This window comes from Haliotis cracherodii, unplaced genomic scaffold (genome assembly GCF_022045235.1).
Source record: "Haliotis cracherodii isolate W230 unplaced genomic scaffold, xgHalCrac1.p SCAF_1, whole genome shotgun sequence".
In the NCBI taxonomy this organism is placed as follows: domain Eukaryota; kingdom Metazoa; phylum Mollusca; class Gastropoda; order Lepetellida; family Haliotidae; genus Haliotis; species Haliotis cracherodii.
In genome coordinates this window covers 61,517,674-61,532,887 of record NW_027266264.1, presented here as the reverse complement: position 1 = coordinate 61,532,887, position 15,214 = coordinate 61,517,674, and the positions used below count along the sequence as shown (strand labels likewise).

The 15,214-nt window shown below is 38.5% G+C and overlaps 1 protein-coding gene across 1 annotated transcript in view; it reads right to left on the bottom strand.

The window, feature by feature from the left end:
* LOC139477461 (pinin-like) overlaps window positions 1-12,263 on the bottom strand; it is a 36,534-nt gene extending 24,271 nt beyond the window's left edge. The window contains exons 1-4 of the mRNA XM_071260259.1: window positions 11,780-12,263; window positions 8,946-9,000; window positions 7,322-7,379; window positions 1,105-1,215 (exon numbers count right to left, since the gene is read on the bottom strand). Coding sequence (XP_071116360.1) covers window positions 1,105-1,215; window positions 7,322-7,379; window positions 8,946-9,000; window positions 11,780-12,154 — 599 coding nt within the window. The 5' untranslated portion in view covers window positions 12,155-12,263. The remainder of the gene's footprint in view (window positions 1-1,104; window positions 1,216-7,321; window positions 7,380-8,945; window positions 9,001-11,779) is intronic.
* Between the last annotated feature and the right edge of the window lie 2,951 nt (window positions 12,264-15,214).

Genomic DNA, 15,214 nt, shown 5'->3' with positions numbered 1-15,214 from the left:
GAGGTCTGTAAATAATTGCGTCTCTAATAGACAATCCAGTGACTGATATCATGAGCATCAATCTATGCAATTGGAATATGATGACATGCATCAACCAAGTCAGCAGGTCTGACCATGCCATCCCGTTAGTTGGCTCATACGACAAGCATAGTCGCCTCTTACAGCAAGCCACCACTTTGAACAGTAATTTAGTTATATCACTGCATGTCAGCTTCAAGTGGCATGTAAAACCCAAGTGATGCAAGAAAACTAAACACAAGTAGTATAACATTGAAATCAGCTACAACATGTATTTGATGAGGATATTAAATTCTCTAATTATTGTTGAATAGTTCATACACAAAAACACTGCAAAGTAAGATAGGGGGAATGAGTGGTGTTTAATACTTCAGACAGCAGTTTTCTAGCAATATCACAGCAGCCTGTAAATAATCAAATATAGGACAGGCAGACCAGTGGTTGACGGCATCAGAAGCCATCCAAGTCCTCTGGGCAACACCCCACACAAACATCAAGACACATCTTGTTATTGATTGTAACCACCGAATCCTCAGTGGTCAGCTTTTAGTTGTGGGGTAGTGACAACTATTCTGACCCAGGAATCCCTGTGAACTTCAGAGACTCATTTGACGATGTAACTTTTGCTCTTGTGACAAATATGTGGTGCTGCATGGGGCCCTATTCTCACCAGGAATCCCTGTGACAATGTAACCACTATTTTGTTTGTGTGTTGGTTTGTTGTTTAACGCCACACTCAGCAATATTCCAGCTATATGACTGTCTGTAAATAATCGAGTCTGGACCAGACAATCGAGTGATTGACATCATGAGTATTGATCCACGCAATTGGGACATGATGCATCAACCGAGTCAGAGAGCCTGGCCATCTGATCCCGTTAGTCGCATCTTACGACAAGCATATTCACCTTTTACAGCAAGCATGGGTGGCAGAAGATCTTTTCTACCACAGATCTTAACGGGCCTGTAACTACTATTGTCCTTACTATTCTGTCCCCGGCATCCCAGAACCCCACTGCGATGGAAGTACTATTGTTCCTGTTAGATACAATGCTGGTTAACTGACACAGGGCACTGAGGACTCACATGAACTTGTTGGCGTCAATGTTGTTGCTCTGAAGTGTCGCAATGATCTGCTGTCTTCCCAAGCTGTTTACAAGTACAGTCAAAATGTTCCTGATAGGTTCTTCACAGGAACTGAAACAACATGACAACAAATTTACCAGTACAGTCAAAATGTTCCTGATAGGTTCTTCACAGGAACTGAAACAACATGACAACAAATTTACCAGTACAGTCAAAATGTTCCTGATAGGTTCTTCACAGGAACTGAAACACGACAACAACATACAACATACAGTTTGTCACACTTTCAGTCTCAGACACACTTTATCTTGGTTTACTAATCATAGAAACGAACATACACTAAAGTAGAACCAAAACACTTGCTGACCACTAAACAAGTTGAAAAACACATACATCTTTCATATTACTATGTTTAATATGTCATGCCATGACAGTTTAACTATAGTAATATGAGAGAGTCGGGTGGTCTTTAACTTACTTTGAGCAGTGGACATTCCAATTGACACATGTTCTGTAGCATGAAGGCAAGGAGAAAATTACACAGGGCTCGATATAAAGTACTTCGCTTAACTTGCACCAGGTGCATATTGACTTGAAAACCCAGTTGCACCAGACAAAATAAGGTTGCACTCTTGTCCTATAAATATATTCAAGATGAAATATAGATGCATATAATGAATAGGTACATCTCACAGATCTCTGATGACTGTGTCATGATTTTACATGAATAGTGCTGTAAAACATAATAGGATGTGCACATAATCTTGAAGTATCCACAGTCAAGACCAGGAAAACATGATACATTACATACAACCCAGGGATAATTGATGTGGTATGGTGCATAAAGCCTTGAGGTATTCACTGTGTTCAAAGATCATTGCTGTGTAGAAAAATAAGGGTCAGTTGGACACAAATTAGAAATATTTGAATATTATTTTGGTGAAAAAAAGTTGAAAGATAAATTTTGTGGTTAATGCTGAAATGTTTATGTACGACAGATATATTATTCCAGAATTTAATTGCCAATAATTAAGGGTGCATATAACACATCAGTGCATATTATACGCGAATAAATAAGTTTTGTGTACATTGATCAATCGGAAGGGGTGCTAACTGGGATGGTTCACTAGCCAATGTATTTGCTAATGTCACCGTAGGCGCTTATTAGAGCAGGGCGCTTATTACGTCCAATACGTTAGCTCATTCGGATCTTCTGAGCTGGATAGCTTACTGGCGGACCAGAACACTTCAACTACTTAATTAAATAATTACTGCGAAATACAAAAATATTATTTGAACAAAAGTTATTAACTCTAGAACGTTTATTCATTTATTTCATGTCCATTTATTAAAGATTGTTCAGCTGTTACTTACTATTAATCAAATCTTGATTAATCCTATTGATAAACCATGTTAACAGTATCCTATAAACATCATCTGCCACAAGTCATGGATTAATTGTCCCTACTGTCCTACCACTAGTGGGATGATGTGCCACATCCTCAAGCCCAAGTTACCATGGTTACAAGTGAAAACTAACAACTGTCACAATTGTTGGACATAAACAGTCTGTGCCAAAACCTTTTGAGTCTACTAGCTAAAAACTTTGACACTTAGCATCGTTTCTGGTACATTTTAGTGTTATATATCTAAAGTCGCGGACTGCATAAAATATATTAACTTAACTTGAAATTTATAGAGTGAGTGAGTATGGTTTTAGATTGCTCTTAGTAACATTCAAGCAATATCATGGCGGGGGACGCCAGAAATGGGCTTCACACATTGTACCCCTAACTACTAGGCTACCCCACTGCCCTATCATCTATAGAAAACATTATTGATCAAGGTGTAAAAATTGTCACCTGCGCCATAACTGTTCCCCTGTATATAGCATAAACACCTTCCATTATAATTCTAGGGATAACAATGCCTAGTGTTCCTGTTTACCGGTAATTACCAGTTTTTTACCGGTAAAATTAGGCTTTGACCGATATTTCGTGTGACAGACAGTCCCTGTGGACCCGCAAATAGAGTACCTTATAAATCTTTCTTGTTTCACAAAACATTGGCAATATTCATATAAGTATATTTTTCTAATGTAGTCAGCTTGTCTGTCACCATCAGGGTCTCCCCTTGTCAACTTTAGTGCAAGGAAATAACATTTTGCCTTGCTTCCAGGTTAAATATGTATTTTTAGTGACTTAGAGTAAAAATATTTTTAAAAAGGAGAAATTTATGACTGGACTTTGTGTGAATGACCTGTAGATCTAACTAAGTTACTGCAAAAAGGAAGTCATTGCATTGAACATGATGTTGAAGGAATTAAAACCAGGTAATTTTCATATTTGTTGAAAGTTGGGATTGACAAAAATTAGAGGGGACTGGTAATTTTTAGAGTTGCAAGACACCAGGACAAGCAGTTTCAAAAGCCAGCGGGAACACTAAATGCCTCAGAAATATTTCAGCTTGACAGTCATTAATATGAAGAGATGGGGATATGGCATCTTCCCGAGGCAAGAGAGTTTACTGACTTTAAAAGTCAAGTTTCCACCCTTGCCAAACTAGGCTGGAATTACTGGGCTCTATCCTAGCGCCACCAGTGGCTATTACGAGTTATGTCCTTTCTATGCCTCTCCTATTGACCAATCAGATTCAACCTCTCGTATCACTTGCATTTGCTTCAAACAAAACGATGGCGCCCAGTCAAGACGATCTGATTGATAATCAAGATCTATATTGTGATAAAACCAGTCTAACATCGCGAAGTGCATCAAATCACGTGAGCACCTTGATTAAAAGCATGAAAAGATTTAGAAAATATCTGTTGACAACGCGTTAGCGGTGAACATGGTCGACCGAAATCTGCATGACACTTTACGAACCGGATTTCGATTGGACTATGCATAGACTAGTTAGTCCAGCCAAAATGTAACTCCATAATACCAGCCTAGTTCGGCAAGGGTGGAAACTAGACTTTTATAGTCAGTTAACTCACTTGCCTCAGGAAGATGGGGATATGGCAGCTTAAGGAATATATGATCCTTTAAATTCATGGGTTATTGCAATCGGAAAATTAATGTCTAATAAAAGCATATCAGATACAGGCAAGAGGTATTATCCATCATTTTAAGTCTTTTCTTAGGTAAGAATGTTTTTAAATTTGTATTATTTGCCACTCAAATGATAAAAAATTGAACTTGAACCAAAATGAATGATACATCAAGACCAATTGTTTGATATGCATTACTTAGAAGTTGACTGAAGGTGATGTTTCAGTATAGATCCTTATACAACAGTATAAGGATCTATTCCAAAACATCGCCATTACAGTAAATGAAGAAGTTGTTATCCATTAATTATCTCTACTTTGAGATCAAGACCATCCAAGAGTGGTCATAGTCATATTCAGCTTGGTTCAGACTTGTGGTTAAAGTAACACAGCTAGATTTGGGGAGAAAACATGTAGTCCTTCTCCATTTCCAGGACTAATTGACCGGTGTCCATGTCTTAATCATGCATGTGTTAATAGCAAAATGTGTTGGAAAAAAGGGGATTTCTCATAAAGCATATTTCTGATGGTTTTGGTCTTAAATATAACTGAGCGAACTAGACTAAAACCAATCATACTAGAATAAAATACAAATGAATATGTTTATCAAACTGTTGGTTAAATCTACAAATCATGTATCTATGTTAAGATAATGGACTTTGTAAATAGTATTCTGTCTGCTATGTCTACAAAAATGTAGGAGCCAGCGTGGTGGGAAAGTCATTGTTTGAGATACAATACCACATTGCTATGAGGCAGAAGGTTTGCTGTCCACTATTGATCCCCAATGTACTCCGACAACAGATGTGGCATGCCACATTGACAACTCATGACAACACGCTGGCTTCAGTGGCTGAACAACGTCTGTGTGCACAAAATTATTACACCCCACCCAGTGATTCAAAGAAAACCTACTCTGATGTCATCATTTGGCTTTCACCCTTAATTCACCCTTGCAGTCAAACCTTCGATGGTTCCAAGTCAATCTCTTGTATCATTTTTACCTTTTCAACCTGGGACTTTTCAAATTGATTTTCAGGATCTACAGATTTCTCATCACTTGACATCCAAGAGACTTACTTTGAATATATAAAACACAGCAGTAGGGCTGGGATGAGTCCAGATTTACTCCCCAGGTACCCAACCTGCTATTACTCGACCCTACCCTGGTAGTCACTGTAGATCTCAAGAGCTGGAACAAAATGTCTGATTGGGAATTGTTTAACTGCAGCCCTGGCAAAAAAAATTTAGATACATGTAATGATGTATCAAACAATCAGATCACACGTACACTGAATTGACTAAAGCTTTATCTTTACTCAAACATATACAAATCAAAAGGAACGTGTGCATCGTTTGAATCAAATGGGAACATTAGCGACTTGTAGTATAACCACTGTGTAATGGTGACTTTTTGTCATTAAACACTATATCACTTGACTAACCACGGGTCCGGGTAGTCCTGTTGGTACCCGGGTCCTTCTCAGGACCCACCCGAACTGGGTACCCAAGTTACGAGTCCCTGTCCCACAAAGCAGCATTGAATAAGCCAGTGATAGCCCTCAGCCTAGTGCAGATAGCCCTCAGCCTAGTTCAGACTTTAAAAGTGGAATGTGTTTAAAAAGGACATTTCTCACAATGAATATTTGTTTTTATCTGGATTACTGGCTAACTAGAGCAAAACAGATCATACTAGACATGTTTTGTACTAGTGGTAAAGTCAGAGGAAGCTGTGACAACAGCATGATGAAGAACTCTGTAAGTCGTCCTCATGCTGCAGGTCCCCGGAAGAACCCCCTTCCATAATACTGTTGTTAGTTCACTCTTGATTGCCATCACTCATACAGAGATGACTCACCACCCCCACACCAAGGGGAGGCAATAGGAATATCTGGGAAATCACCTTATGCATGACTAACTATAAGGTGTCAATAAACGTGAATCATCCATTGCATGTCATCATCCAATCTCCTAAAAAACAAACATTTAAAATCACAAGCTAAAACAAATTATTTATTGTTTACTTAACTGGTTTGTATGTGACAATGTCTTTTAACAAGGTCAATAACTAGTGTAAATGACCATGATGACTAGGATGTTTCTCAAGAAAATTGTAAATATAATCGGATTGGCAGTATATGGTTCACGATATTGGAATGACTCAATCCACCGAAATCGTAATGACTGTTACCTCTGGTGATAAACACCCCTAGCAATCATGGTAATGTACCCCAGCCTGAGGATCAACTTCATCATGATAGTGTTAATAATGTTTCTGTTAGATATCAAGTTTCTTATCAACAAGTAATAGTATTATGTACATACATGCTCATGACCTCAGGCTACAAGTGCCCTCCAGACGGCCGTGATAGTGGAAGGCTTTGTATTACTTGATGTTATGATAGGACTCAGGCACTATTGGTACAGATTACAACCTGTTTTATTGTTGAACTGACAGAACCTGTTTTATTCATGACCCGGCTGGATCTGTTTTATTGGTGGCCTGACTGAACCTGTTTAATGTCTGACATGAACCTATTTTTTGTGTTTGTCCTGTCTAAACCCGGTTTCTTATTTTGATCTGGAGAACCTGTTTTTGTGTTGACATGACTGAACCTGTATTATTAAAGATCTGACCATGTTCACTGAACCTGTTTTTTGGGGTCCAAACTAAACCAAACCGGTTATCTGACCAAACATATATTACCACAATGAACATGTTGTATTGTAGACCTTACTAAATTTGTTCTTTTGTGTGTGACCTCATTGAACACATTCTAACTCGACCTGGATAAATCTGTCCTACTGTATTCGTTTTCAGTGAATTGTGTCATTGTTGATCTGACTGAACTAGTTGTTTGTGTAGGCTTTTATAACTTACCACCCCACCTGTAACTGAACCTACTTTATGAAGAAAGTTTGTTGTTTAACCCCACACTCAGTAGTATTCAGGCTTTATGACTGTGCCTGTAAACAACCAAACCTTGCTGGACAATCCAGTGATCAATATTATGAGCAACGATCCACGCCATGGATGACAGACATTCAACTGTAAGTCTGACCCGATCCCTCAAGTCGCATTATACGACAAGCATAGGTTGTTGCTCGGGACAAATAATTTATTCTAACCAGAATCCCTACAGGGATTGATAGAAAGACAATACTTACTTCTGATCACACTGCGCTGGCTTTTTGTCCATACTTCCCTTAAGAGACTCTGTCTCCTCTGAAAACAAAAATTACAAGAACAAAATGTAAATGCTGCTGGTCTATTAAACGAAAACCTTGTCCTTTATTCTTTGCATTATTCATGTCCATCAACTGCAAATAAAACAAGTTTCATTACATCGGTAGTGTAGTAAGCCCTATTTCCATTTGCACATTAACAATTACAACCTTAAGCTCTTTAACTGATGGACACAAGGACCAGAAAACACCTTCCTTTAAAGACTTGTACTATAATTATAAACCTATTCATTGGAATCGCTATTAAGTAAGAGACTTCTTTCTATAGGCATTAAGACCTATTATGAGGTTTTACTTTTCAGTCGGGTTAAATCTCATAAACAGGAACGTTGTAATGTCCCTGGGATTTTATATAATATCCCAGGGATTTTATATAATGTCCTGGGTATTTTATTAATATAACTTCCGTTCAGATTGTAACATGTAATGAAATGTAAAATCAAATGACAAATGTTTTCTTCAATTCCCGAGGATCGAACTCGCAACCTTCTTATCTGTAGCCCAGTGAGTGTACCACGAGGTTACAGAGGTGTTGATAAGCCTCACTGGTTTTTAGAATGTCCTTTTCAAGATCCGTACGCCAGCAACAGATATTTTACGCGTGTTTCGTAAGGTTCATGGAAAGTATGTTCGAAAAATAAAAATGTTGATAAATGTTGTTTTAAGTTTCTTTTTTTCGGTTTATCAGCATGGAAAAACACTTCGCCCCCTTGGTTTTTCCCTCTCCCCATGGCATGCTCTGTCTACCAAAACCTCGTGAGCGTGTTTTCTCCAATACGTAGAATATATCTCAAATCATGATCAATAATGACTAGACAACGGCATGTACCACATAATTTCCGACAGACAACCACAATACTGAAGCTGTTATTCCAGGTTGGCAATGGTTATGTTATGAATCGGCCCCAAATCTGAAGCAAATATCATTCAAAACTCCAAAAGTGGAACTAAAATGTTCCCAATTCATGTTAAAATATACAGTAAAATATGTTTATGATGAACACGCTTATAACAACAAACAGACGGATACTCGTATTATGAACTTTATTTTTGGTCCCGGTCGTTTATTGTATAGATGTTGTAAATATGCTTATAACAAACTACTTTTATAACGAACTAAAATTAGTGGTCCATTTGAGTTCGCTATATCTGTAGTTTACTGTTTAACTAAATGCTAATGTTACTGCTTTGTAGGGATAACCTATATTTCACTGACATACTAGAAAAAATAAACACATCTCAACTTAAAGAAATGCCATTTTGAACAAAGCAATGATCGGGGCCTTTAGTTTAGAATTCTGGATAAATCCCAGTGCTTAAAACAAAACATGAAATCAAAGGGTCTTTGTCATGACCTAGTCATTAAAAAGAAATGCAAAATATTTAGAGCGTCTCCAGATTCAATTCCATAGCAGCAAACACCAAGGGCCCTTCAATTTCAAACAGTGTTCACAAAAATCACCACTAATGCGATTTTGTATGAATCCTGGCACATGATCATTTAATTGGAACATTATTGAAATATTATTAGTTAGTTGTAAATTACCTTTCAATTTTTGGAGCTCTTCTTTAATTCCATTTGAGTCTTGTTCACATTTAGTCTGAAATCACAGAATCAGCATGTTAGAAGTCTTTAGACAGTTCAGCATGTAAAGACAGTGTTCACAGAGAGATTACTTCCTCAAAATGTCCCGCATAGATCGAAGAAACTTACAGATGGCAATCTAATTTCCCCAGACAACATCTAAATAATGAAACAGAATACCACAGGTACGGAAGCTCACCTTTATTCAGTGATACAAAAACATTTGAGGTTGGAGGATGTGCTCAACTAATTGTGTATACAGTGATCCCTCGCTATTGTGCTCTTCGATAAAGCGCCACCTCGGTTACTACGCGCGGTAACGCAGAGCTCCCAAAATTTATGTACACTTTTTATACTGAGAGTTTTACACAGACATGATTGTATTGCTGTTCGTTGTTCATTTGCACATAACGCTTCTCATTGCATAATCAAATGTTTATCGCTGAATGGAGTTCTAATAATCTGTTTGAAAACATCCGCGGCAAGTCCTGGAAATATGATTGTTCTGCTAGTTAACTTTTCACACTATACATCCTTTGATCTTAGAAGTGCATGCATGCAATAAAAGAGAACCACAAGCGAAGTTCATATTCTTAATTAGTGGACAATCCAATTTGAGGCGACACTATCAACTCACATGTAGTTGCTGTGACAACACGACAGTCATTCCTTTTGATTCGGATCAAGTAACCGTATCAAACCAATTAATCTGGCTTGAATGTGTATCTATATTTGTATGAATGTGCACATGTAATAAATTCTAGTGCTGGTCAAAACTCTCGTTTTCCGTATTTTAAGCAACATGACCAATCAATGCCACTGAAACACTCTGTACTTGTGTAATGAATTGTGATTGGCTCTTCACTCATTGCGTCTGTTACTACCATAATCAATCGATATTTTCATGTAAGTAGAGTACTTTCACATTGAATGTGACAGTTAAGGCTTGTAAATAATAACAAACGGCGAAAACATAATGGATATATTTTTTACACAATGAACCGTAAATAACTTGTATCATTGCAATGTGCGAGACAAGGCGAAGATCGTGAGATTGGCCGAGCTCGCTCTCCCGCCTCCGCCTCGGTTTAACGGCTCATCGTCTATAACTATAATTATAATTATTTGGACCCCATTGGTAGCGTTGTAGCGAGGGACCACTGTACTACCTAACCATACTAACTGTATAGTCTCACTATAAGGGTTGAAGGATGGAATGTATACAGGAAATGAGTGAGGGCTGGGGGCTCTAGTATCAATATACAAAGCCATCCAATCCTTTTTGTTGTTTCTTATAATAAGCATGGGATACTAGGGACCCTACTTTGGTATATCACAATAAATGAACAGCAGCGACTGCAGTCTGTATAGAGTAATCATCTGAAACTTACATCATGTACATGTTAAAAGAAAATATTTCAAAATGTGTAAGTTTCTAATTCTATTAGCCCCGAAGATTATATTAACTTAATTTGCATGTCATCTATTAGGAAGATTGTGGGACAGTCACATGCTCTCTGTACATGGTGCTGCGACAAGTCAATATCAAAATCGTTTATTGGGTGCAGCGCGGAGATATGGTTACTGCAGCTTATTCTGCACTAGCCTACATCAGCATGGTCACAGAGCAAATTTCATATCATGGAAACTAATTTTACCCACACCAAACCATTTACTTTTGAAAACAGACAAATCTTTCGGGGGAACTCGAAGAGGTTGAGCTTACCGCCTCGACTGCTCTTACTATTCTAATTACATCATGCATCATAGCTTCTTATGAAACATGTTAAAAGCATGACTAGCGACACTAGAAATCAGAGCATGACATTACCTATGAGTAAGCAGTTATTGGTAAAAGTCTTATGATAACCATGTCTTCACAAGAATGGCTCAAGTTTTTAAACATACAATTTTTGGAATTAGCATCCCAGAAAGAACTATCAGAGGAAAAAGCAAGTGCTTGTCGTAACATGTACCCGAGACCACATTTACCATGTTTACTATCCGGGTACCCGACATCCTATCACCTGGCCCTACCCGGAAACCCGTTATAGGTCTCAAAAGTGTGTTACAAAATGTCCGAATGGTAATTGTTTTACCGCATCCCTAGCAAAAACTATTTAGATACATGATCATATATACACTGCAGTTAATCAACGCTTTATCCCTACTCAAACATATAAAAGTCAGAACAAATGCCTGCATAGTGAGAAAGAAATGTGAACATTAGCTATGCTTGTAGTGTAACCATTGAGTTTTGTTGTTAATGTAATTAGACAGTATGTCACGTGACTAACCAAGGGTCCGGGTAGTCAAGTGGGTACCCGGGTCCTACTCAGGACCCACAAGACCTGAGTACCCGAGTTACCCGTCCCAGCTCTAGTAACATGTGTATGAAACTTCGTACACAACCCGACCTGAGTTACCGGTATGTCCCAGCCCTAATTCAAATCAATAGTGTGTTCTCATTTTCAACTTAACACTTCACACAAATAAAACCATGTGAATGCGTGTTAACAACTGAATAGACAAATACTTTTTTAATTCCAAATAATCATAGTATATATTTCCATTGTCTCAACTGTGTACTAACGTTTTTTTCATGTACGAGATTACGTACGAAACTCTGTAGATCGAAGAAATTACCGAAATTTCCGTGTGCGAGGTCGTTTTGTGTACGTGATTAGGACCCACCGCAACCCGTTGTAACATGCATAACCATGGAAACATGTAGGTTGATTTTTGGTAGCTTTTTTTAAGCAGTAAACTCTGCTCAAACACTGAGAACAACTCACCAGTCCTTCTGCTTTGTTGTCCAATTCGGTGTTAGAATTCCTGAGGTCTTCTTCTTTCCGACTGAGTTCACTTTTAACTGATTCCATTGCTTTTACTTTTTCTTGTAACTCAGACATCAGATTTGTGTTTCGTTTCTCAAGAGTCCGAATTTGGTCATTTGAAGATTCACTCCGTTTGTCAGCTTCCATTTTTCGCGTTGACAATATTCTAACTTCATCTTGTAGTGTCACGATTTGTGAAGCTTGGTCGCTGCTCGTACTTGCTACACTCCAATAACTGTACCCAAGGATACACATTACTACTAACAGGCCAACTAGGAGAAACGGTGGTGCACGTCCTTGGGGTCTCATTGTTCCTCGACCGTTTGCTGTCATAATCTGAAACTACTCAAATTATGACGTTTTTCGATCAAAATTTGAGGCACCTGTCGTGTTGCTGTGAACGTGTCAATGAGAAATAATACAAGTGTTAGCGCCCTCAACGGTTTAGTTGGCAACATCAGGGGAGTTAACTCTGATTTCACGAACTTCAACACAATCACACGTTCGGCTATTTCCGTCAAGCCTGGAAAAAAATCACTAGACTGGTTTGCCTGCCCTTCGCATTTAGTGCAGCCGCTAAGGAGGAGAGGATTACAGTCTAAAAAAATCACTGGTTATGCCAGCGACCTCTGTTGGCAGACTGGCTTCAACGTAACAATGAGTTGATACCATTTAGACCAGAGACCGTAAAAATATATATATATATATTTTATGGTCTCTGTTGAGACTAAGTTCTATCATACAAGTCCGTCGTTCTATTCGATGTTTTCAACAACGGTATTGATAAACCTGTTGATAACTTTTTTTGTATTGTATGGTTCATCCAAGTCTCAAATATGAAGTTGTTTGGGGAATAATAACGACTTAGGTATTTTGCTAAATGAATTTGGGTGTGTCACCAATGTTACCACCTCGTGTCATTCCGGGACACGCCGAATGCCTTGTTGTGTTACGGAAAGATACGATTGGCGACGGATATTCACAATACATTTCAGTCATCCGAAATGTGTGCTGATTCGCACCCAAGCATTTTTCTATGAGAGGACGATGATGCTGTGTTTTGTTTGTTTGTTTTATAGTTTCACGATATGAGCGACAGTCGGTCTCGTGACGCCCCGGTACACTGGTACCAATAACATATTTTTTACCAGGAAAGTTTGCTTGTCGTTTAACGACGCACTCCGCAATATTCCAGCGATATATCGGCGTTCTGTAAATAATCCAATATCGACTAGACAATCCAGTGATTGACATAATGAGCATGACATGCATTAACCAAGTCAGCGAGCCTGACCACCAGATCCCGTTAGTCGCTTTTTACGGCAAGCATGGGTTGCTGAAGACCTATTCTATCCCGGACCTTCACGGGTCCAGAGTAGATGTAAAAGATGTTTGATAGTGCTGACGTAAAACAGTTGTCTACATGTGTGTGAATACTCGTGTGTGATGTATGGCTATGCGTAGATGTTTGATAGTGATGATCGAGGTAACCATCCTCTATTTATAACAGTGTATGAAAGGACACATTGTTCAACATGTAACATGTAAAATAAAAGCCATTATCACCATCCTCTCTTTCTTTGTACAGTTTTTGGTAACCACTTATGAATTCAAGAGCTGGATCTTCGAATTCAACACCCCTATCACTTTTAATTTCCTAAATCGAGTAATGCAGTCCACATCTCCAAATTTCTTTTTATTCCTGTATTTCACATAAAATGTAGGTGAAGTGTATCATTATCGTTGTCAATCTATGTCAGTTTAATAATGACTGTAGCTTATGCCACATTGTTTATATGTCATGCGACGTGTCTCTTATTACAGAAGGGTCGCCATTATCCGATGAGTTTGGAAACGTGTTCAAAGAATATAAGTGCCGATCGAGGCGCTATATATTAAGAGAAAAACGGTATATCTACTCTCAAAATCAGCATGCTTATTTTCTGAATGCATGAACATTTAGACAACATCTTCACATAAACATTGAGAGAATATAGCAACGAGCTAATACGAAGTATGAATTATCCGTCCTCAGTGAATGAATTTCGCGAGACTTGCAACATTTGTTTACCAGGGACAGATAAACCAATGACGAGTTCACAGTGCGTTATTTAGAGAATAATAAACGAGCAATGAGGAAGTGTGGATTGTCTTTTCATCTTGACTTAATGTTGAACATTACTCGCCGTAGCCTCACAGGAGACAGATACTCCGTAATTAAGACTTGTGTCTTTCTTATTCTCTAAAGAACGCACTGTGAACTCGAAATTTATGTATTACAAATAGGTATTGTTCTGCGAAAAAGTAGAAATAACTGGGTTTCCTGAGCTCAAGTGGAAATATCAGTTGTTGGAATTACAATTGTTACCTTATTTCATTTATTTTTAACAATGCCACGCTGCCGTCCATGGGTCTCTTCGCAAACATTGGAATAGGTCATAAACTGACAGCCAAAAAAAACTAAGCCAACTTTAAAAATGAAATTGCAACGATTTAAAAAAAAACACAAGTTCAAAGCAAACCCATGCAAAACACATCGTCCAAATACAACAATGCTCTATGCAAAAAATGATACACGTCCACGGCACGTTTTTCATTTGTAGAAAGTGCGAAAAAGTGAAAAAAACACGTGCTGCTTGGACAACCGAAACTACGCGAGCAGTATGGAAGACGGCATACTGCCGAATGGGAGAACGAGCGGCGGCATGTTGCGTTCAGGAGGTCGTTCCGTATGGTGGTCGGGATGTTATGGTGTTGGGTAGAATATGTCCTACCATTTCTACAACAGATGTCATGTTATGTATTTTATCAGCATGACAACTGTACACCAGACCCCATGCAGCCCGAATCGTACAGAACTTCCTTGTAGCCAACAACGTCAACGTGCTGCCGTGGCCTGCACGCTCCCCAGACATGTCCCCCATAGAGCACCTCTGGGATGTCATGAATCGTCGTGTTCGACAGCGACCACATCCTCTTGCCAACCGACAAGAACTGATCCAGGCCCCCAAGAAGATTTGGGACGTATCCCACATGACGTCATCAGACGACTGACTTTTTCTGAGCGCCGGAGAGTTTTTGCGTGTCTTATAGCAGGGAGTGGTTATACACGCTATTAATGTGACGTGTTATTGAACTTACGTTGAAAGCTTGTTTGTTTTTGCTACCCCACCTCACCTCGGGCAACTGGCATGCCAAAATCGGGTGATGTATGACTCATTTTAAATTTGGATTTCGTTGAGATATTATTTTTTTTTCGATAGTTTACTTGATGCGATTACCTCTTGTGTTTTTTTTAACTAGAGTGGTTTAAAATTATGGTAAAGTATCTTTTGGTCGTCAGTTTATACTGTGTAGATGAAAATATAACAACTATATATTTCAGGTCACGAG